Here is a 22,152-nt window from a genome sequence, read left to right as displayed (position 1 = left end):
TGCTATCACTATACTGAACAATTTTAGTCCGAATAAAATGGTTGCATATGCATAAAATATCTGTACATAGTAAGATTTATCTGCAGTTTCTCCATATTATTTGTGACTCACATAACACTGCTTTGTCCTAGATCACAGAACTCACCCTTGTTGTATAGGCAGCTTCTGGATCATCTTCCAAAATGCGAGAGAGGCCAAAATCAGAGACTTTGCATACTAAGTTACTGTTGATGAGTATGTTGCGGGCAGCAAGGTCACGATGGACGTAACCCATATCTGACAGATACTTCATGCCAGATGCAATTCCTCGAAGCATTCCTACCAGCTGAATGACTGTGAATTGAGCATCGTGTTTCTGCAAACAATTTAAACAACCTTTTAGCCCTTCAGTTTACATAAGGCTTCTATTCAGAAATAATCTACTCAGTATAGCTTGGTTTTGAAAATAGCATGCCGAAATGCACCAGTTAAAGCAAAGATAAATTTAATATGTGTTGCCAAATAAGACATCTCTCTCTCTCACTCACTTGTACTCTCTCTCTGACACACACAGAGTCGAAACATAATGTTTACTAACTCAAACCAAATGTCTCTGGTTGATGAAAACTTTTCATTTTAATTTACTACATTAAAATAATACATGGGAGCTTTGATAAACTAAGATTATGTATGCTATGGATTCAAAATAAAGCATTCTATCTAAACATGACCTTTGACACAGTATTATTTTTCTATAATACAGCTTCATTTTTTTTTCTGGCAAAACACAATAGCTGTTAGCAAACTTAGGCAGTTCCGTTATCGATATAGCAGTTGAAGTGGCAGAACATGTTAATATTGATAACTTTTCATTTGTTTTTGTAGTTTACCTGCTAGGTAAACCATAGTCATCTGGATAAAATATATTGTGTAAATCTATAAGGTAAATGCTCTCAAGTAACTAGATTAAGAGTGTTCTATGAATGTAACCATTATACAGAGCATCCATTCTTTCCAGATATTTGCCTGCGGAATTTATTCTAGAATTAAAATGGAAATTATGACCCAAACTATATATATTTTATGTCAAGCAATATGAATTTGATCTAAAATGAAATCTTAGTTTAAGTCTTAGTGATTCTGATATTAGACCAAACACTGCATGAAATAAATATAATGGTCTTATACAAAATTATGATGTAAATTGCCGTTCTTCTAAAAGCTGTAGTTGTAAATCGACCTTCATGTTGGGATAGTTCACAGAAATGGATGGATGGATAGATGGATGCCTAAAAGTGTCCTCTTGCTATTGATACTGCAACTATGTGTACATTCTGATATATGCAGACACTTGAATAATGCTTAGAAAAGAGTAGACTTAGATCTTACTTGACTTGCTCTATTGCTTTGTAGACAATGATATTGGATTTTTATCATTCTTTTCATAAAAAGTAATAACATTTCAAAATAATTGAGGTTCCATTCATCTAGATATTTATCTCTTTAATATTGTGGAAGATAATTTTTAAGATAATAAATTAAGATAATTATAGGGTGATATCAACAAGTCACTTACCCTGAGAAAACTATCTAAAGAACCATTTTCCATATATTCAGTAACAATCATGACTGGTTTACCTGAAAAATGTATTAAACAAAGCAATTAATTGTATAACAATGGCTATAAAAAAAAGTCAAAATTGAAAAATTCTGCAAAATATAGGAAACATACTAAAATATTCCATAGTATTCCAAAACTGCAAGAGTTGGATATAGTAGGCATGTGTATGCATGTTCAACATTCCATTTCTGTATATCTTGATAAATTGCATATATTTTCTCTACTTTTATTATTATGTCACATTTACAGTAATAGAAATGATATTAACATGGTCTCTACACAAAGAGTCCACATTTTATTACAGTAAATTTATGTTTAGTTATCAGATAGATAAATATATGTATTTATTTATTTAGCTACTGCTTATTTTTTTACCTTTATTTAGTATGGTAATTCAAAAATCAGTTTACATTATAATTTTAGTTCATAAGTAAAGCAAAACCATAATTATAAATAGATTTATTGGAAGCAATCATTTATTTATATATATTATATACATAGATAATTAAAATATTAATAATGAGGAAATTGAAACGGATGAAATATTGTAATATCTACAATAATATTATAGCATAAACATTCTAGGTTTTTAGGTATAGTAATTAAGTAGAAATTTCCATCTAAACCTATATGCAATCCAGAATGAACTTAATCACTATTTAAGGACCCAAGCTTCTATTTTTCTAAATTTTATTCCTATATTTAACAGGTATATTAAGAAAATGTTTATACACATATTTATATGTATGTTTATTCTATAAAAAGAATGCAGAAAATAATATAAATATTAGCTCTAAACCAGCAGTCTCCAACCTTTATTAAATTGGCACCAGGGACCAATTTTGTGGAAGACAATTTTTCCATGGATTGCGGTTTTGTTTCCATTCGCTCGTCTGCCGTCTACCTCCAGCTGTGCGGCCCGGTTCCTAACAGGCCTGGGCATTGGGGATTCTTGCTTCAAACCATGGTTGTCAAACTCACAGCATCACGGCAGCGTCACATACTTGTGACTTTTTCTCCTTTCGCTAAACTGGGCAGGGGCGGGGCCATCATCTGGCCCGTGGGCTACAAGTTTGACACCCACTACTCTAAACTATTCACTAAGAGAACTATGTACCATGGAATTGCATACAAAGATACATTTGGATTATCAGTTCTGCATTTGATGCAAAATGGACATAAACAAACTTACAAATTGTTAAAAACAACAAAACTTTTAAAAGCCTTTATATCAAGTATTTCTTCTTAAATTTCCTTTTGTTTATTTGATTCTCAAATCTTCAATTTAGAAAAATCAGCATCTATCTATTTTATAAATTCTAGTGCCTTAGGCTCTAATATATAGGACATTATTGCTATTGTTGGCAAAAGAAAACTAAGGTTCTGGATATGTAAGGACAAAAGATTACCATAACAGAGTGCCATCGTGTTCCATTATGGCTAATTAGCCAATGGCAAATGTGCTATGTTTAATTATCCCAAGTACTAAGTAGTTTAGGAATAGCATTTCACATCCTCTATTCAACAGTCTTTTCACTGCTTAATGACAACTGAACACACTTCTTTCATGTGGCCTTTTGTGAAGAAACACTGCCATGATTATGCTCCAATGAATCTTTACAACAGCCCATAACTCAAACGTTTCTAGTCAAGTCTGACATAAGTTATGGCCTGGGAACCAACTTCCTCCCTCCCAATATACATACAGCATAATCCACTTAGCAACTGCTTTAGCCCATTTGGGATAAGGTTTCTCTTATTCACCACTTTCAATACATTGTCAATAAAAACACCTGAGTGTAGTAAGGTATTGACTTAATTTATTAATAATTACATTTCATCTGAAAACAGCTGCTGAAATTATAGACTGCTTTTGCAGTATGATTTTCTTTCAGTGGAAACATTTTTAAATGACTCTAGACATCTGGACTGATAAAGTTAAACCACTAATTTAATTTTAATTCCTTTTATTTTTTAATTAATTAATTAAATTAAATTAATTTTAATTTTATCACAGAAACACAGTCTTTATACCGCAGCCAGGAAAGAGTTTAGCACAATTGGGAAATAGTGCATGTTTTAAAATCATTTCACCCCCCTATTTCTGTATTCCATCTCAATTTTCTTTGGATAAAATTAAGAATATTTTTGGAGAAAAAAAGAATATGTAACAACTCTCACATGTCTTAATATGTTTAAAAAAACTTTAAAATACCCATAATAATTTAAACAACTAATTAAAATACAACTGATATTTATTTTTTTAGTATAGTACTTTTTTGATAAAATCATGTAAAAATACATGGACACAATGCAATAAGAATATCCAAAATATAAATTAATAAAATAATGAAAAGCATTTAAAAATATTAAGTGCACATTTCCTTTATATTTATCCTATCTGAGCAGGTTTTCACATTGTTAAGCTGAAAATGAACAGGCAATCAGAAACACATGTTCTAAGGTAACCCAACTTATTTTTAGAGAAACATGTTATGTTCATTTATCAAAATGTAACCATTTATACGATAACAACTTGTTTCAGCAGTGTTTCTAAATTTTATTATACTACCATGCTAAAACCTGCTGTAAATTATTACTAAACTAAGCAGAACATGTGTGTTGGCTATTAGAAGTGCTGTCTGTAAAGCACCTTGGAGACTAACATTGGAGACTAGCACAGAAACAAATATGAAACAGGGGAATAATTCAGCATTGGAAAAATAGACTGAACTCTTCTTTAGCTTGTGTAGCTTATCATATCTCTAGTGAGCAGTAAGCCACACAGCTGCTGAACAGAGTATGTGCCAATGTTCCAACTAAGAGTTTCCTACAGATGACAGCCATGAAAGTTGTTAAGAATTATCCCATAATTTGCAATCAGCATGAATAGCTTATTTGTAAAGGCTATCCAACAAATTTGGTTTGCCACAGAAAATCCCAATGCCAATTAATCATATGTATCATATAAGAAGGTATGGTTGGCACATTCCTTTAAAAAAGAACACCCATGGATAATCTACAAACTTTGAAATAATTCCAACCAAACTTTAAGGATTACATAATTATCAGTAAAATATAAGTCAAAAGCACTGGAAGATTTTTCATTATAATGTATCAATACAGAAAGAAAAATATATTCGACTTTTAAAAACGTAAAAATAATTCAAAACATTTTTCACAAAAATAATTTGAAAGCAAAAAATAATATAGAGTATTTTCTTATTTTTACTTTTTCATCTCTAATAAACACTTGTAAAATGTACCTGATATTTATTAGGATGATCTACAGTGATGGCATGTTTGTGACTATAAATGCTAACACAATAAATTAATCACTAATAAATTATCCCCCCCTCAAAAAAAATCTCACAAGTTTTGTGAGTAGACAAGGAACTATGGTTTAGAAATTTATCTGAGAAATGCAAGGAGTTTTAAGAAAACTAAATTAGGGAGAGACTACAAGAATTACCTCTTAAGGAAGAGAGAACAGATTAAGAAATAAGAACTTGGGAATCACACTGATGAGAGAAAGCAGCAAGAAAAATATTTGACAGAAAAGAACTACTTATATAGAATAACATGTTTCTGGAGGAACAGGATTCACACCATTGCCCACTGATTGGTTGTATTGAAAAGTACACCTGAGGGACTTACAACTTTTTTTTAGAGTGAGTCCTGCATTTGGCCTTTCACTAGAATGTTAAGTAAGGACTGGTACATCCAAAACAGGATGGAAACAAATACAGTATGCTGAAACTAAATTAAAATACATGATGAGGATTTCTGTATGATCCTACATCATATATCTAAGAAATTCATTTTCTTATTCTTTTAATAATATTTTAATGGAAAATTTGGACACACTCTGACAGACAGGTCCCAAAGTTTTATGGGCTGAGATCATGATCATTTTTCTATATATATAGCTAAAAATTCTATGCATAAACAAAGAGCCTCTGAAAAATGTGTCACCTCTCCCATCATTGAAGGATTGTGTATACATTATATATGAATACTATAATGCAACAGTCCCCAACTTTTATGGCTTGGCGGCCCAGCTATGGGACAGAAGGAAACTGGGCCCTGTGAGTGGCGAGCCAATGGTACACATATGCCCACAGTTCTTTCGCAATTAGCATGCCAGCATGCATGTGCACATCTCAACTGGTGTGACAGGTAGATCAGTGCACGTGTGCATGAGTGCCCACTGGTCTGCCGCTTGCCCAAGTTGACCTGTGGACACGTGCACTCCAACCAGTCACTCATGTGGCCCATTTCTAAGTATACCACCACCTAGTCGAAGCTATGGCTTAGGGTTGGGGACCACTGCTATAATGCATTTAAAGAAAGAAGATATTTAGAGAAGAGATACTGAACCAGTAAGGAGAAGCTCTATATTACTACAAAAAAATAGATAAACAGTGAGAGTGTTAAAGACACTGAAATAAAGTTTATAACAATATGTATATTAGTTATGGGTGAAAAGAAGAGAGACCTGGGGCTAAGGTGGATATAAACATAAGAATATGAGAAATGGTAAAAATAGAATGGGTCTCAATGACTCATAAAGGAACCAATAGTTCAATTAATAAGAGTATATTTTCTTCTTGTACATTGATGGAGATTTTCCAAAAAAGTGATGAGTTCCAGATATAAACATTATTCTTTGGGTTTCTAGTGAACACCATCTGAGAAGATAATTGATATAATTCTAGTAATTTAATTGAACTTTTACATATTTTAAATATTCAGTTTGTTTTCCCAAAATATTATTATTTTTGTGGCAATATTATCAATAAGAAATGTAATTTTATCAGTGTACTAATCAACAAAACTCTTGGCAAGTTATCAGTTGGAAGTTCATATTTGCTACATGTATGCTTTCGGCTATTATTGCTGTTTAAATAAATGCTGAGTACAAAATTAAAGTATTACAAAGTTCAATTATTAGTTTTTTTTGTTTGCTTTCTGAATAGAGCTCTTCAAATATTTGCCAGATGCTGACACCATGAGGTAATACGCAGTATGATTTTTCAAGTCTAGCCAGAATGCCTGCAGCTGTTTAAGAGCAATCAATGTCAAAGCAGAATCCAGTACTTTCTAATACAGAATGACAACTGTAAAACATTATCATCTTTATTACCACAGGAGGGTGTACAGTGCACATTATAATATTTAAAATCTATAATGGATTCATAGCAAGATTCTTCATTTTCTAAAACTGTATTTCAGTAAAATTTAAGTTACAACATTGGAAAAGGCACCATACTTCTTTGGATATTACAATATTTCCATTTTGTAATACTAGCAGATATTGTACTATTCAGGAGCTTCTGTTAAATATAAGAATTCTAGGAACAATGCCAACATATTTGTAGCTGAAACTATATGCTGCATTGCCCACAACTAATTGCAAGCATTTTAGCTAAATTATATGACACGGTAAAGGAATAGCATGTATTATCCTTCTGTTTTAAAATATATGTAAAATTCTGAGTGTTGAGAGACTGCTCAGATTAAAATTAAAACCTAACATATATGTCATATATGTTTCCACTGACAATAATGGCATTTTTAAAAATGCTGACTTATTTGCAGATTTCATTATAGCTTAAGAGTTACAAAAATCAAAAATAAAAGAGGGGCAGCTAATTTGGAAATGGATACAAGACACTCTAATGCACAGGTGTCAAACTTATGTCGTCATGGCTTCATCGTGTAACATATTTTTCCCCTTCGCTAAACCGGGTGTGGGCATGGCCAGCACATGACGCATCCGGCCTGTGGGCCACAAGTTTGACAGCCCTGCTCTAAATGCAAATATTTTAAAAAAAGAAGAGAAAAAATGTAGCAATTATTCTATGGCTAACAGAAGCTAATGGTTCTAGTGACTAAGGCACTGGGCTAGAAACCAAGAGACTGAGTTCTAGTCCAGCCTTAAGCTTCAAATCTGGCTCACTGACTTTGGGCAAGTCACTTTCTTTTAGCCCAACCCATCTCACAGAATTGTTGTGAGTAAAAGACAAGAGGAGTAATATGTATGTTTACAAAGTAGTAAAGGTGGGACAAAAATCTAAAAACCAAAACACAGCTAAGTAGTGTGGGAATATTATATGCAAATTGACATGCAAACTGGCTGAGCAATTCTGATATTTTTAATGAAATAACACTGATTGCAAAGAAGTTTAAAATTATGAGCTGGATAGTAACTGTAGTCAAATTGCCCTTTCCATCCATACTAGCAGCCATCAGAAGAAAGAAGGGGGGATATTTTCCTTTAAATTCAGATACCCAATAAAAACAAGCCTCAGCAACTTTTCTTTCAAGCAGATCTTTCAAAAGTTTTCTGCTAATATTGTTTATTTCAACAGTTAACTTACTTTTGGTGACCACACCTTCTAACCGGATTATATTGGGATGATCAAATTGTCCCATGATGCTTGCTTCTCCAAGAAAATCTCTTCTTTGTTTCTCTGTGTAACCAACCTTCAGGCTTTTTATTGCAACTGATATTTCTTTTTTGGAAGGAAGCTTTAGGCGGCCACTACATACTTCTCCAAATTCACCTGTCAGTAAATGCAAACAGAAAAGTTTTGAATTTCTAGCTAGAGATCATGACAGATTAACTGGCTCAGAAACCTACACTTTCAGTCTACGTTGTATACTCTGTGGCTTTTTACTCTTCTGGAATATTGCACATAGTCCAGATGTTCAATTCTAGAATGCCTGAAATATTTCTATTTCTTGAAATATGTATTTTATGGACCTAATGTAATGTCAAATCTCTACTTCCTGTGTTTTAGGGAAAGATAAGGATCTATGACCCTGCTGTCCAAGCAGGAACACTAGAGCAGTGGTCGCCAACCGGTGGGCCATGAGAAAATTTTGGTGGGCCACAGACAAATCTCACCCCCAGAGCATCCCCACAAAGCAATTAATCCAGGCTGTGCAGAAACACAAGGCTCCATTGCCCACATGGCCCATGGGAACCCTCCCCGCCCATTCACTCCTTATCCGGTAAACTTACCTGCTAAATTGCTATTTTTCCTTTTTCCGACCATCATCTGTTCTGCTGTGCCATGAGATTTAGATTAGCTAGGAAGCAGGAAATGGTTGGATTTCTTGCTTTCTAGCTAGTCTTTAGATCTTCAGCTCAGCAAAGCCGAAGCTCCTTTAGGACTGAAGGTTTGCTTGCAAGCAAATTCAGTGCAGACCCACGGCAAGCAAATTTGAGAGACTGTGCTAGCCGATGGCAGATAGATAGATCAATGAATGATTCTGTGAGCAACTCAATCTGCCTGCTTGCTTTGCCCGATTTTGGGTAAAAGTTGCTCTTTTTTATAAAAAAATTCAATATTTATATAAATATTTATAATATTTACATACAAGCCATGCCCAGCCAGTCACATGACCACCAAGCCACACCTACAAATTAGGTCACGCCCACAGAACTGGTTAGTGGTCCCTGGGATCTAAAATTATGAGTTTGGTGGTCCCTGAGGTCCAAAAGGTTGGCAACCCCTGCACTAGAGGACTTTCTTCAAATTTTTTAAAATTTGGTTCATATTACAAGCCCATCTAGGAGCAATTTGTCTGGTTTCAATCTGAATTGTACAGCAATAGAAGGTTACAGATGCATACAGATAAATCATGTGGTATATTACATTATTTCAATCTACTGAGAAGATCTGGGATATTTCTATCAATTTAGGTGCTTCCTGTCTCATCACTTCCATTTTGGTGACAATTTGAACATGGAGTAGACGTAATTGTTTTTTCTTCCCAGTTAAGTATGTTTGACATCGAATCCTTGTTCAGCAGAGTCCTTCTTGACATTTTTTTTCTCTGTTCCAGTAAGACAAATGCCTTACATGAGCTGAAATCTTTTGTGCTGAAACCTTCATTAGTGAGAACAGGATAATCTATCAATGCTAGGCTACATAACTCAAGAAGTAAGGAAGTAAAATTCATTCAAGGAAGCCTTCATGAATTTCTCATTCTTAGCTGTGAGAATATTGCTTTTTAGAAAACTTAGAGAAGAGCAGAGACAGGCCTGCCTCACAACATCCACATCAAAATGCTTTCTCTTAAATCATTCTCTCTGACATGAACTTCCATAGTTTAGTTAGACTGATTTTACGCAGAATTATGTATGAGTTCTTTTTGAATTGCTTTGTTCTTTATATATCCCCTTTTTTCTGCTCAGCTTTTTTTCCCCATTTCAGATTATCTAGAGATCTGTTGGTTGAAAAATGACTGACTTCTCATTAAAATCAGTTCCCATTTTTGTACAAAATTGCAAAGTTGCACAGCTACTCCCTTCAGAATTGGGATACGGTTTGTTGAATTCTGTATTTCTGCCTCTGGCCATGCTGATTTCTTTTTTTAAAAAGCTATACAACTGGGCTGAAGGAAGAAATCCTTGACAAAAGTTCTAAGAATGCTCCAGCTGGACAAACTAGGGTGTGGCAGAAGGGTGACCTAAAAGGGTTATTTAAATATATCATGAATTACCTAGCACATTAATGGTGTCCCTATTAATGGGTTATATTAAAAATATCTAAGCCATAAAATAATTTAAAAGTATATATGTTTGAATATTAATAAATTAATAAAAAGCAGAATGCAACAGCCAATTTAATTTATTTTAAAGTCTTGGGAACAAAATGAAATACATTAAAATGAAATGGTATAGCATTTATCATTAAATAAATACTGTAACTATTAGAAAGCATAAGTGTCTTTTGATTTGAAAACTTTTGGAGTTTTCCAAACTCAATCAGAAAGCTCATTCCATCTATTGGACTGAATATATTGAACCGATTCAGTCAATATCACTCACAATCTTTAGCAGAGAGTTATACAAATTCAATATCTTAGACTATACATGAGAAATTAAAAAAGGCCCCCAAGACATGCAGAGGAATGTCACCTTATACTTCCTCCTAAATATACTTAATTTCTTTTTTGTCTGTTCAAATTTGCAACAGCAAAAGGAAACTTGTGGTTGAACTGAAGTTGCTAAAGAAAATAGCATCTTCTGGAGCAAGACCAGGGCTGGGATTCTACCAGTTTGCACCTATTCGTTAGAACCGGTTGTTAACATTCTAAACAGTTTGGAGAACCGGTTGGAAGGAAACATTCTGGTGTTGCTTACAGAAACTGCCTCTCTGTTAATTCTTATTACATTCTTAGCAGGACTAGACTTCCTGTCTCAGGAACATCTCTGGAGTTTTTTTCCCCCTCCTTTGCTGGTACTTTGCTTGTGTGGAGTGACCATTCAAAGTTACAATGGCACTGAAAAAAGTGACTTATGACCTTTTTTCACACTTACGACTGTTGCAGCATCCCCACAGTCATGAGAGGCCAGGCGAGGACATGCGTGCCTCGATGTGAGTGATGTTGAATTGGCCACACCCAGCCAATAACATGACCACCAAGCCATGTCCACCCAGTCACATGACCACCAAGCCACCTAAGCCATGCCCACAGAACTGGTTGTTAAAAATTTGAATCCCACCCCTGATGTAAATGTAATCCTTTAATAGTTAATACTTTGATAATTAAACATTTCTAAAAACTTTTTAATATATCACTTTTTCATAGCAAACACTTGTTTTCACACTCCCCAATATATGTAAGATAACTAAATGAAAACCAGAAGTTTAATTCCAGATTTATGGAATTTCTATTTCTCCTTCTATTCTGAATTTAAGTTTACTGATCCACTTTTGCATTGGAGTCGTAATTGCAGCCTACGGTGCTTAATATTATCTTCAATACATATGATTTGAAATTTGTAATCTGCAACGGACATTGCATTAAATTCAGAGGAAAATGCAAAATATATGATTTGTCCTTGGCAAGGGATAGATTGGAAACAGCTGGATTCTGCATTTTCTAATACAGGTTAGGTTTTTTTTCTGTCCTGGAATTCTAACTGAACTCTATATTTATAGTACATAGGAGGAATTAATGTCTTAATTCCACAACTGTGTATGACTAAATTATATTCTTAAGTGTAGAAATTTTATGTCTTTACAGTACTTCTCATCCCCTAGTTTGGTATCACCTAGCCTCATAAAGATTAACAAACTTAGCACATTAGTTTGTAATACTGTAGTCCTAACAAAACTTGATCAGTTGTGGAATTTGGAGATGTTTTTCCCTAAAAGACAAGCCAACATTACTATTTTTACTTTTTGTGTACTAACAACAATACTTGAAGTGCATTCACAGATATTATGTTTCAAGTCAGAGCTATAATGCAAAGCTGAATGATATGTTACCTAGACTGAAAAAGACATTAGCTCTGTCAGTCTGTATGATGTTCTAAACACAGAATGAAAGATCAAAGTTCTTTAATGATTAGTTACACAAGAAATTTTATTGAACAAAGTGACTACATCTGAAAAGTTTGCAATAATAATTAGAATGGTATGACATAGTGATTCTCATTATTAATATTTTTACCTGCCCCAACGACTTTATCAATAGCTATGCTGGAAGCCTCCAGTTCTCTGGCAAATTCATGAACAGCCAGATTGGGATCTTCGTATGTATGTGGATCTACATATGTTCTGAGTCCTGGAAGCTTCACTGTGTAAAACAATAACAACAAGAAGATATATGGATAAATAATCACACACCCAACAGTAAACAACTATAAGGGACTATAATTTGACCATTTTCTTTATATTCCAAAGACTGGAAAAAGAGTCCAATAATCTTTTCTCCTTTTACAGCTTTAATCATGTACTTTGGGGTAGATGATACCATAATATCAACAACATTTCTTACTAAATTTCTCAAAATATTTTTCCATGTTTAGTAATGTTAGCTGCCCCACTAAGGAAGAAAGACATTCCAAGAGCTAAAAATAGAGATTATCTGTTTAATCTATTAATTTATATGATTTTATCTCATTTCACACAGGTAATTCTGGCTGGCATTCAAGAATTAAAAACATAAAAACCCACAATATACAATCCTAGGCTCTCATGTATATTCTAGAGCAGAGGTCCCTAACCCCTGAACCATGGCCTAAGAGCTGTTTGCAACTGGGCCATGAAAAAGGCAAATGACCATGTGTGACCAGTAGGTGCAAATGCAGCTGTGCACATACATGCTTGTCACCGCTCATGCAGAACCATCTCCTCTTTTCCCATAAAAGCTGGAAAAGTTGGAGAAATCTGTTCTTGAGCCCTGTAACTAGATTAACCTTATTTAGGCCTTCTTTGTTAACTGCTTGCTCCTATGTCCTACCCAGAAATATTACAGTTTTTGAGAAGTTCTATTTATGGTTTCATAAAGAATTTAGTAATTGTGATGGATTGTTCCTACAAAGAGGAGGTAGTGTGATGGGCTACAGTGAAGTGATAGGAAAGACAGAGTGCATTTCTGTCAGGAGCCAGGCAAGAAACCACACAGCCCAAAGTTGGATAGGAGACAAACATAATTAGGATAGCCATTCCCTAGATCGGGGTGTCAAACTCGATTTCATTGAGGGGGAGCATCAGGGTTGTGTTTGATCTTGGGGGGACTGGAAGTGTGTGGCCAGGTTGGCTGTGGCCAGCTCAATGTCACTCATGTTGGGGGCACCAGTGGCAGCCCGAGAGCTCTGCCAGAGAAAACAGGATCCTGAGCCCTGTTTCTGGTTGCGACAGCCTCCTGCATCCCTCAGCAAAAACAGAGCTTGCAACGGCCACATACTTGCTGGCAGAGGCACCATTGGCCCGTCCATTGCTGTTTCCAGGGTAGCCCCATGAGCCAGATCTAAGCACCCCATGGGCTGGATCTGGCCCATGGACCTTGAATTTGACACCCCTGCCCTAGAGTCTTCCAGGATATATCCCTTAGTAAAGCAAATAGTAAAGTTTTAGTCTGACAAGCTTCTGTCTACTTAATGTAAGCATTAAAGTACTGAACTTTGACTGGGTTGCTTGATGTTATTCTTGTGCTAGGCCTGATAGGAATTGACTTCAAAGGTTGGTTGCTATCTCTGTGGCAATGCTTTGGAACTTTGGAAAAGCCATTCATTGAAAATTAGACATCTGCTTTTTGTATATGTTCAAATTTGAAGTGGAATAACAATCATTTTAAAATCTTCTCACCCTCTTCTATTGCTCTAAATCATTCTTCACCATTGTGTTTTATTTAATGTTTAAATATAATTACAGAATCCTGTCTACTGTCTGTTTTAAAAAGAGGCATAATAGAAGTAGAGGAACTAAACAGAGAAGTGGAAATTCCTTTTCTGGTAATGTTAGAATTCAGTGTCAGCCAATGTGTGGATTGGGGAACACATTCAAGCCAGGCAAAATTTCTGTTCAAATATTATTAGGCTCCCAAGACATAGCAAGGCTTCCAAGATTTGACAATTTTGATGATCATTCTATATAGAAGTCTGCATACATGGTCAACTGCAAACTGTTTTAGCTAGCCATGTTGAGGTAGATAATTAGACATGTGATATCTCCTACATAAAGCTACAATGACCCTCACAATATATGGCGAATAACCCAAATTACTTTATAGAGGTGTTAGGTGAATTTGTAGAGGACTCTTAGCAACCTAATGATGTTTGATAGAGAAGAAAACATTATGGAAGCTCTTTAGGGAAGCACCTAAGTGTGGCAAGCAGATTGCCAAGTTGAATATTTCTCCAATCTGATTCACATCAGAACTCTTTATCTGCTACTGCCTAATGTACCAAACCAGCTGCTGTAAGACTTTAAGCACATTACAAATACTTACTTCCTTTGTTCTAATGCTAATTGCCTCCAATACAATTTAAGGAAACCATTCAGAATAGACAGCGCTTTGCCTAAAATGGCATGCATTGTTTTCTATAAGACTGAAGTCTGTTAAAGGAAACATTACAACACAACTTTCTGAAAAACAGCAACAATTAAAACCCATGTGCACATCTTGCCAGACGGTTTAAGTCTCAAAAGCATTCCCTGCCATCCATGCTGGTTCTGCTACATATCCTTCCTTCCCCTTAAAACAAAGTAACTTTCCACAATTACAAAATTTTGAAAGATTTTTGTCAGAGCTCAGAAGTGTTATGTTCTTACATGACTGTCTTGCAGCAGAAAATAAACACATGCAAATATACTGAGTTGCAGAACTTTATCACTACTTTTATGAGAGCAGAATCAATTCTATTTTAACCATATGAATTGTCCCATGAGAAATGAAAAAGTTAATAAGACTTGGCCTATGAAAGGCAAACAGATGAATTTAAGGGGGGAAATTATATTTTGATATTATGAAAGAGGAAATAAGACTACCAGGAACTGTTAACGGCTGAGGCTTTTCCCCCCTTAGCAATTCAGAATCAGACTGGAGTAAGTCAGGAATTTATGGGCCAATGTGGAAAAAATTTATTCCAGACATAGATTTTGTTTTATACTGTTGCAATTAATCCAGAAGAATATTGTTTGCTGTATTTACATGCACTTCACGTGCCAAGGAACTCCAAAATATGTCCCGTACTGTTGAGTTTACAGTCTCCTCATGCAAACTTGGGAAGAACAAATTATATTTGGAGGTCTCAGTAGGGCTCAAAAAAGATTTTATACAACTTTGATGATATGCACTCTAATAAAACATGTCACAGTTAAACCGTTTGGAGTGTTAAGTTTTTAACAGCAAAATGTTTAATGTTATGAAGTCATGAAAAGGAAGCAGAAGATTTGTAAAGGTTTTAAATAAAACCAGAACTCCTCAATGCTTGATTCAGAAGCTTGTTTCAAATGTCAGATGTTTGCCCTGGAATTTATTTTAGTAGAATGAAAGACGACCACCTATGAGTATTTTTCTGACTGCATTTCTATCATCACTTAATAGTTTAAAGCTAGCCATGATGATTCATGGAACATTAATGGGACATTTTTTCCAGTTTGGCTTCCAGACATTATTAATCCACCAGAATTTATCTTTTTAGAAACAAGTTTTCCATCCTGGCAAGAAACAAACTTTGTTAGTAAACCATAAATTGTTCCATGTACACACACACACACACACACAGAGAGAGAGAGAGAGAGAGAGAGAGAGAGAGAGAGAGAGAGAGAGAATCAACATTTAAGAAATATAGAAAAACAAAATAAAAATACTGTTAAAATAATTTGTTTTTCAGCAAAAAAGAGGATTTTTAAATCTCATTACATTTTGTTATGAAGATTTTTAAAATATAGTATCAGTTTTGAAATCTAACTGAATATGAATAATTAAGATTTGTGACATGAAGCACGTTTTATTAAGTGGGTAGCTTAAGCCCAGTTTGCTATTCATTATTGTGCTGTGTTAAATATCTGAAAATCATAGCCTCCATGTCTACATTAAAGAAAGCATACTTTATTGTAAAGACTCCAGATATAAACAATTTGAAGTTTCAGTCACTTTAACAATTGTATTTAGGTGTAGTAGCCTTTAATTGTAAGAATGACAAATAAACTTCAATACATAAAAGGAATCTTGCAATCAGACAATCATATTTTAAGCACTTCTACTTCCTTTTTGTGACTTGATTAGGAATAAAAGAGTAGCAAGTAAAATGTATAATATATGAAATATATGTTGCATTGATAAATGAGAAGTTCTTAAGTTAAAAAAAATGAATTATTATATAGAAGTAGATTCCCTTGTTCCCAACCATTTGTTCTTACAAGAAATCATATTTACAATCATATTTCTTTACAAGCATTACTTCTGATTTAAATGACTTTAGTCCTAATTCAACACAAAAGGTGTGCAGAAAAACTTCAAATCATACATAGAATATCCTCTTCTTCACCCACACCCTTGTGTCCTTTATTGTAGCCGGTCTATTTGGATCAGTTACTATCAGCAGTTCAAAAAGGAGATTTTTCATATAGTAATAACTATCGGTTCATCTAAAGACATAGTCCTAACATTAACAGAGTTTCAAAATATAATCATATTTTCACACTGTTCACAACATGGAATTACTAAAATGTTTGTTGTTTTACAAGATTAAATTTCATATATATGAATCAATACTTTATTATAATTTACTATTGGAAGTATCAATAAACATTGCATAGTGAACAAATCTGCTAAATTTTTAAAAATGTCAGAAATAGTTTAAGAAGTTAGCAGTGAATGAATTATTCTATTGTAATAGTGAATGAATTATTCTATTGTTCTATAAGCAATATATTTTTCTTGATTCTAAAACTCATATTACAAATATTACTAAACCAAAGGTTGGTTCTGTTTCAACAAAACTCTTTTGCTACCACTGAAAAATAATTTTGAGAGTTGATTAAAAAAAGAATTGGATATAGATCTGTGGAGCTTCTTAATCATCCAGGTAATAGTTGTCTCAAAGGTGCTTTTTCAAAAGACAAACTGAATTGGGTTGTTTTTTTCCCTGAGGAAGAAGATGTTTTGCTTCTCATCCAAGAAGCTTCTGGCAGGATTGTCCGGGTGATGGAAGGATTAGTTCTGACAGGATGAGAAGCATTTGGAAGGACCATATTTCTTTGCAGTCATCTGGTCTTTTTCTTTCATAGGGAAAAACACCTTTGAGACAAGAATAGGATATTTATATCAATTGTATCTCAAGGAAGAATTAAGAAAAATAGATTTGTCTACTTTGGTAAGTGGTACCAACTTATCATTCATGTTTCCAAAGTGAACTACTGCTGTGCTGGGATGAACTGATCCCTATATTTAACCTATAGCAAAGAGAATGGGAAATAGCATTAAAATGAAGAGATTTTCTTATGTTCATTAGTGCAGAGGTATCATTTCTTATGGTTTTATCTAAAATGTGCTACAATGGGCTTAGATATTGGCAAAGAACATGATTTTACTGATAATTCCAACTCTCAAATATGATGCTATTGCAGAATGGAACAACTTTGAATATAAAGAAAATTGGTCCCTTCATTTGTATGTTTCTGAAGAAAGAATACTGTATATCCAGATATCTATAGCTACAAAACTTTGCAGTATACTATTACTAAGATGTAAATTTAGAATACATATGAATTTGATTAAATCAGTAATTGGCACAATTTTTGTAACTTACAATGGCCATTACCAAAATACAGCCTCTTCTCATCAGAGCCATGCTTTGATTTATTATGTCCGCAGAATCTAAAAACAGCAAGAGATAAGAATATCAGAAAGGCAACATATTATAAACAGCTAGGTATGTAAATTTATGTGCAACACAAATGTACACATGAACAACTTCAGGATGAAATATTTTGTCTAAATATATGTCTCAGAAACATTTTCTTAACATTTATAGTCTATGAACTCTACAAAGCAAAGCGGAGGTAAATTTATGGGAATATAAGGAAGAAATATAAAGGGAAACATATTGATTTTTCATTCATCTAGTTTTCTCACAATTATCTATAAATAGTTATTTTTAACTAGTTTAATAGGACAAGGGCTGCTAGAGTTAACAGCCATGTTATGTATTCCTCTATAACTTTTGGCTCAGAACATGGCAGTAAAGACTAGATCATTGTATTTACAATTGTGTCAACTTTTCATTATGTACATTCATAAAACTCTTTTACACATTTCTGTAATGTACTAATGTATACATTTCAAATATTTTTCTCAATATATCCGTATATATTTGTAATATCTTAAATACATTTTTACATGCTTTGGGTATCAATTTTGAACTGAGAACTGCAGAGCAAAATTCAAAGAAATATGAAACCCAAAGGATAATCACAGCCAAACTTGCACATTAGTCCAGGAAGTACGAATCAGATCAATTTGCCTTGAAACGCATACCAAATTAAATCCTTGAGTATCCTTGACAGTATCTTGGTGACAGTGCTTATCATTCTACTGCAGGCTTTAAGAAATAAAATCCAATGTGTAAAAGGAACAAGGAACTAACCTCCCAATCAAAATGTAAACCACAATTGTGAGCAGAATAATTGCTACTGCAGCTGAAACAGCAATCATTACAACCTGGCTATTCTCACTGGAGATGGAGAAAGCTAAAAGTGAAAAAGAAAAAAAAATATTGAGGACTGAAACAAAAAGCACTGATGGTAACTGGATGAAGATAAAAATGGTATTGCAGCATCATTTGTTTTTAGCTTAGAAGAGAGTTGTTACCCCTTTTCTCCTATTGACCTTTTATTTTTTACAGAGATAAAAATAAATTGTATAATTGCCAAGAAAAAGAGAGAGAGAGAGAGAGAGAGAGAGAGAGAGAGAGAGAGAGAGAGAAAGAGAGAGACAGAGAAGCAAGATTTGCTATATTGCTGAGAAATGCAAGGTTTATTTATTTATTTATTTTATTTGTCAATTGCTTACAAGGTAATAATTTGTACAACAGAGTTTCCTGGCTTAGGAACTTTGATATACTGAAATTTAAGTTGGAATAACTTTAGGACACCGGAACCAGAAAAAGGCTTTTTAAACACCATTTAATTCAACATGCAAGAATTCAAATTCCTCTTTTCCCATTCAGTCCACTTCCGCTTTCTCCTTGAAAGTAAGGACAGAGTGACTAGGAAATGCAAATTTAGTAACCTAAAAGTATAGTTTTACTTTCAGAATATTATCCATTTCTACCCCAGAAAAGGATTATTTCCTTCCAAGACACCAGCATTACCAATGCAAATATAACTTTATTCATGTAGGCAAGAAGGTGCTATTGCTTTAGTAAGTTTAAAAATGGTCAGATTTTTAAAAAAGGAAATATCTTTCTTCCTTTAACAAAAGAAACAGGTTTCAGAATGACTTTATAGTAATAGCTGAGAAGATATTTTCTTAGAAGTGGTATTCCATAACTGAAATAAGACATCTTTTCATGAAAATGACACTTTTGGCTATAAGACATGAAGACAATTATAATTATGTGTGTGTGTGTGTGCGTGTGTGTGTATGTATTTTTTTTTAAAAAAAAGGTCAAAATGGGTATGATATTAACAGAATAAGAATTCCTAGGAACATTTTTCCTTAATAAAATACGTACTTCATCTATGAGGCTCAAAGAAGTTTTGTGCTAACTCAGTTCCTACAATAAATAAGTAAACCTGGATCTATGCTGGTCATTTCTTGAATTATTATGCTAAAAAATATCTAATATAAAAGGTACTTAAGAATGTTAATCTTGACTGGATTATATTCACATTTTCAAGCACAAGGTATTATATTTTTTAAAAAAAATAACTTATCCAAATTTAATTTAATATGGAAAAGTAACTTATTGTAATCTGTTCTCAATTAATATTAAAATAAAGAAAAATCTGCTATATGTAACACAAAGCTGTTATCTTTATTCTATTACTTTCACAGTCATTCACACATTTTTATTTCACATGACAAAATATATGAACATATTTCTTTTCCTTGTTCTCCCATAAACTAAGTTAAAAAAGAGTTGAAATATCTATGAATATTCTTCCATTTATTCCATAGTCTAAGGTTACTGAAAAATTAATTTGTTGACTAAGAGAGCAATTCTAACTTTACAGAAAGTGCAGATTGTTTTTTTTAAAAATACAAATGTTCAAAGTATAAATATTTCAAATGTGAATGGCTTGAAATAGCAATTAGTTGAAACTCAAATGTGAATCTGTACTGTGATAAGGTTACTCAAAAACATAAAGACTGCATTAGCAGAAGAATATTTTCTCAATCATTGGATATAATCATTGGATATAATCCAATAATCATTAGATTTTTGAAATTCTGATTAGATGCTTTTTTTGGTAAGACTACTTTTTGAGTACTGTGTCCCTTTCTGGGCACCACACATTAAACAAAAGAAACCAAAACAGATTCGAGTTTCCAACACAAAACGGATAAACCTCTTCAAAAAATGTCATCAAAATCAAGGCAGTTTTTCTGTACTTCTGCAGAAAACATGTTCTCAAAGACATAAATCTAAAATATGACAATTTATTTAGATGCTCTCTGATACAAGAAAAAATTGGCACATTGGAAAAGAGGAATCTCGCTGATACTATCAGAATGAAATATGAAAATTGGAGAATATGCAGGAATTGCAAAATTAATAATTAATTTTATTAATAAATTAATAAAATTAATTACATAATATAAGTCCAACCAAATATAATTAAGAACATCTCCCATTTATATTGCATTACAGAGTAGGCCAAATGTAAACATTTGGGATATGTTTCTTTTTAGGAAGAAAATGATAATAGATGAAAACATTAATATAAATACTCAAAATAATTTTTAATGTAAAGTATAAATATCTAGGTTGTGTTTAATAGTTGGGGAAATAAATGGGAAAGGGAGTTAACCATTAAGTTTTACTATAATGTTTTCATTTGCCTGGAAACTATTTTTCAACAGAGCCTGTAAAATTATTAAAGAAGAAAAATATAAGTAAGAATCTGTTAGATATCTGTTACAAGTACCACTTGAAAATCTGGAATTAGAAAAAACTGATGGATGAATTCACTAATTAACTGCAATTAAATGCGAAAGTTCTCTCCTGAATGAGAAAACAATATTGAACAGTTTTTGGGAAGAAAAGGATACAGGAATCTACTTCCAGCAAAATTACTGAAACAAATGTACTGCCATGTGGCTTTTAAATATTTAGAAAGAAAGAGAAAGAGTTCAGAAGTTTAGACTTCACAAGTTCACTCAACAAGACCAGATTATGATATTCGATGTATCTATCTAGCATCAGTTCTACCTAGTGTAAGATTCATTGAATTCTGGAAAAATAAATAAGATGTGACAGGAGAAAGTACAGCATTTCATGATATATTTCTCAAAACATGTTTTAAGAATAATGACAAAAATAGATATTTATATACAAGTTATCGAGAAAGCCAGATCATAAATACAAAATCATATTTGCTAAACTACGGACAATATGAAATTAGTCAGCCATATAATTTTGAAGTTGTGCAGGAAAACATTTAAAATCTTTTTTTCCCCAAGTACTTACAGTCTGGACTGGTTTCAAACTCAAATTTGCGGCTGTTGGTGCCATATCCTGCAGCAGTTCGGGCTCTGATTTGGAAAACATAAGTGGTGTCTGGCTTAAGGCCATTAATAGTAACATTCGTAGTTTTTGCTCTCAGAATGGTGTAGCTTGTCTCTTGTTCCTGCTTTAGAAAAAGAAATGGGCCTCATTAAAACCCAGGTAGTCAAACCTGGTTTCCATAGTGAATGAATTTATTTCATTTTCATAGCAGTTCCCATCTCATATTATTCCAGCTGTGCAAACAGCATTCTGAGTGCAAGTTAATTGTATTCATTGTACATTTATCTTCTGTAACCAGAATAGCTAAAGTGATTTTGTGTTTGATATAATCATAGATGCCCTTTCTGAGAATTGTTTTGGTGTATTAAGATTTTTCAATAGAGAGCAATCAATCTTTTTTATCTTACCTCCTCAAATACATTGTATGATTAGATCCAAGAGAAGAAAGTTAGATTTCAATTCCAGAACCTTTTTTTGCCTTCAAAAAAAGAACTATAATAGGGTTGACAATATGTACCAATATCCTACCAGATATTTCCATTCCAAATCTGATCTCTACTGT

The 22,152-nt window shown here is 33.4% G+C and overlaps 1 protein-coding gene across 2 annotated transcripts in view; it reads right to left on the bottom strand.

Moving 5' to 3' along the window:
- EPHA3 (EPH receptor A3) overlaps nt 1–22,152 on the bottom strand; it is a 229,940-nt gene that overhangs the window by 15,222 nt on the left and 192,566 nt on the right. For both annotated transcript variants that reach the window (XM_026664009.2, XM_087966571.1), the window contains 7 exons: nt 21,552–21,714; nt 18,504–18,606; nt 17,667–17,734; nt 12,077–12,202; nt 7,984–8,169; nt 1,556–1,617; nt 146–355 (listed from right to left, as the gene is read on the bottom strand). In XM_026664009.2, the coding sequence (XP_026519794.2) occupies nt 146–355; nt 1,556–1,617; nt 7,984–8,169; nt 12,077–12,202; nt 17,667–17,734; nt 18,504–18,606; nt 21,552–21,714 (918 nt within the window). The remainder of the gene's footprint in view (nt 1–145; nt 356–1,555; nt 1,618–7,983; nt 8,170–12,076; nt 12,203–17,666; nt 17,735–18,503; nt 18,607–21,551; nt 21,715–22,152) is intronic.

The sequence above is a fragment of the Notechis scutatus genome, chromosome 5 (genome assembly GCF_049901735.1).
Source record: "Notechis scutatus isolate UNSWTSFEM ecotype Mainland chromosome 5, rNotScu1.2, whole genome shotgun sequence".
NCBI classification, from domain to species: domain Eukaryota; kingdom Metazoa; phylum Chordata; class Lepidosauria; order Squamata; family Elapidae; genus Notechis; species Notechis scutatus.
Note: the sequence above shows the minus strand (reverse complement) of the source record. Positions and strands in the feature narration are given on the sequence as shown.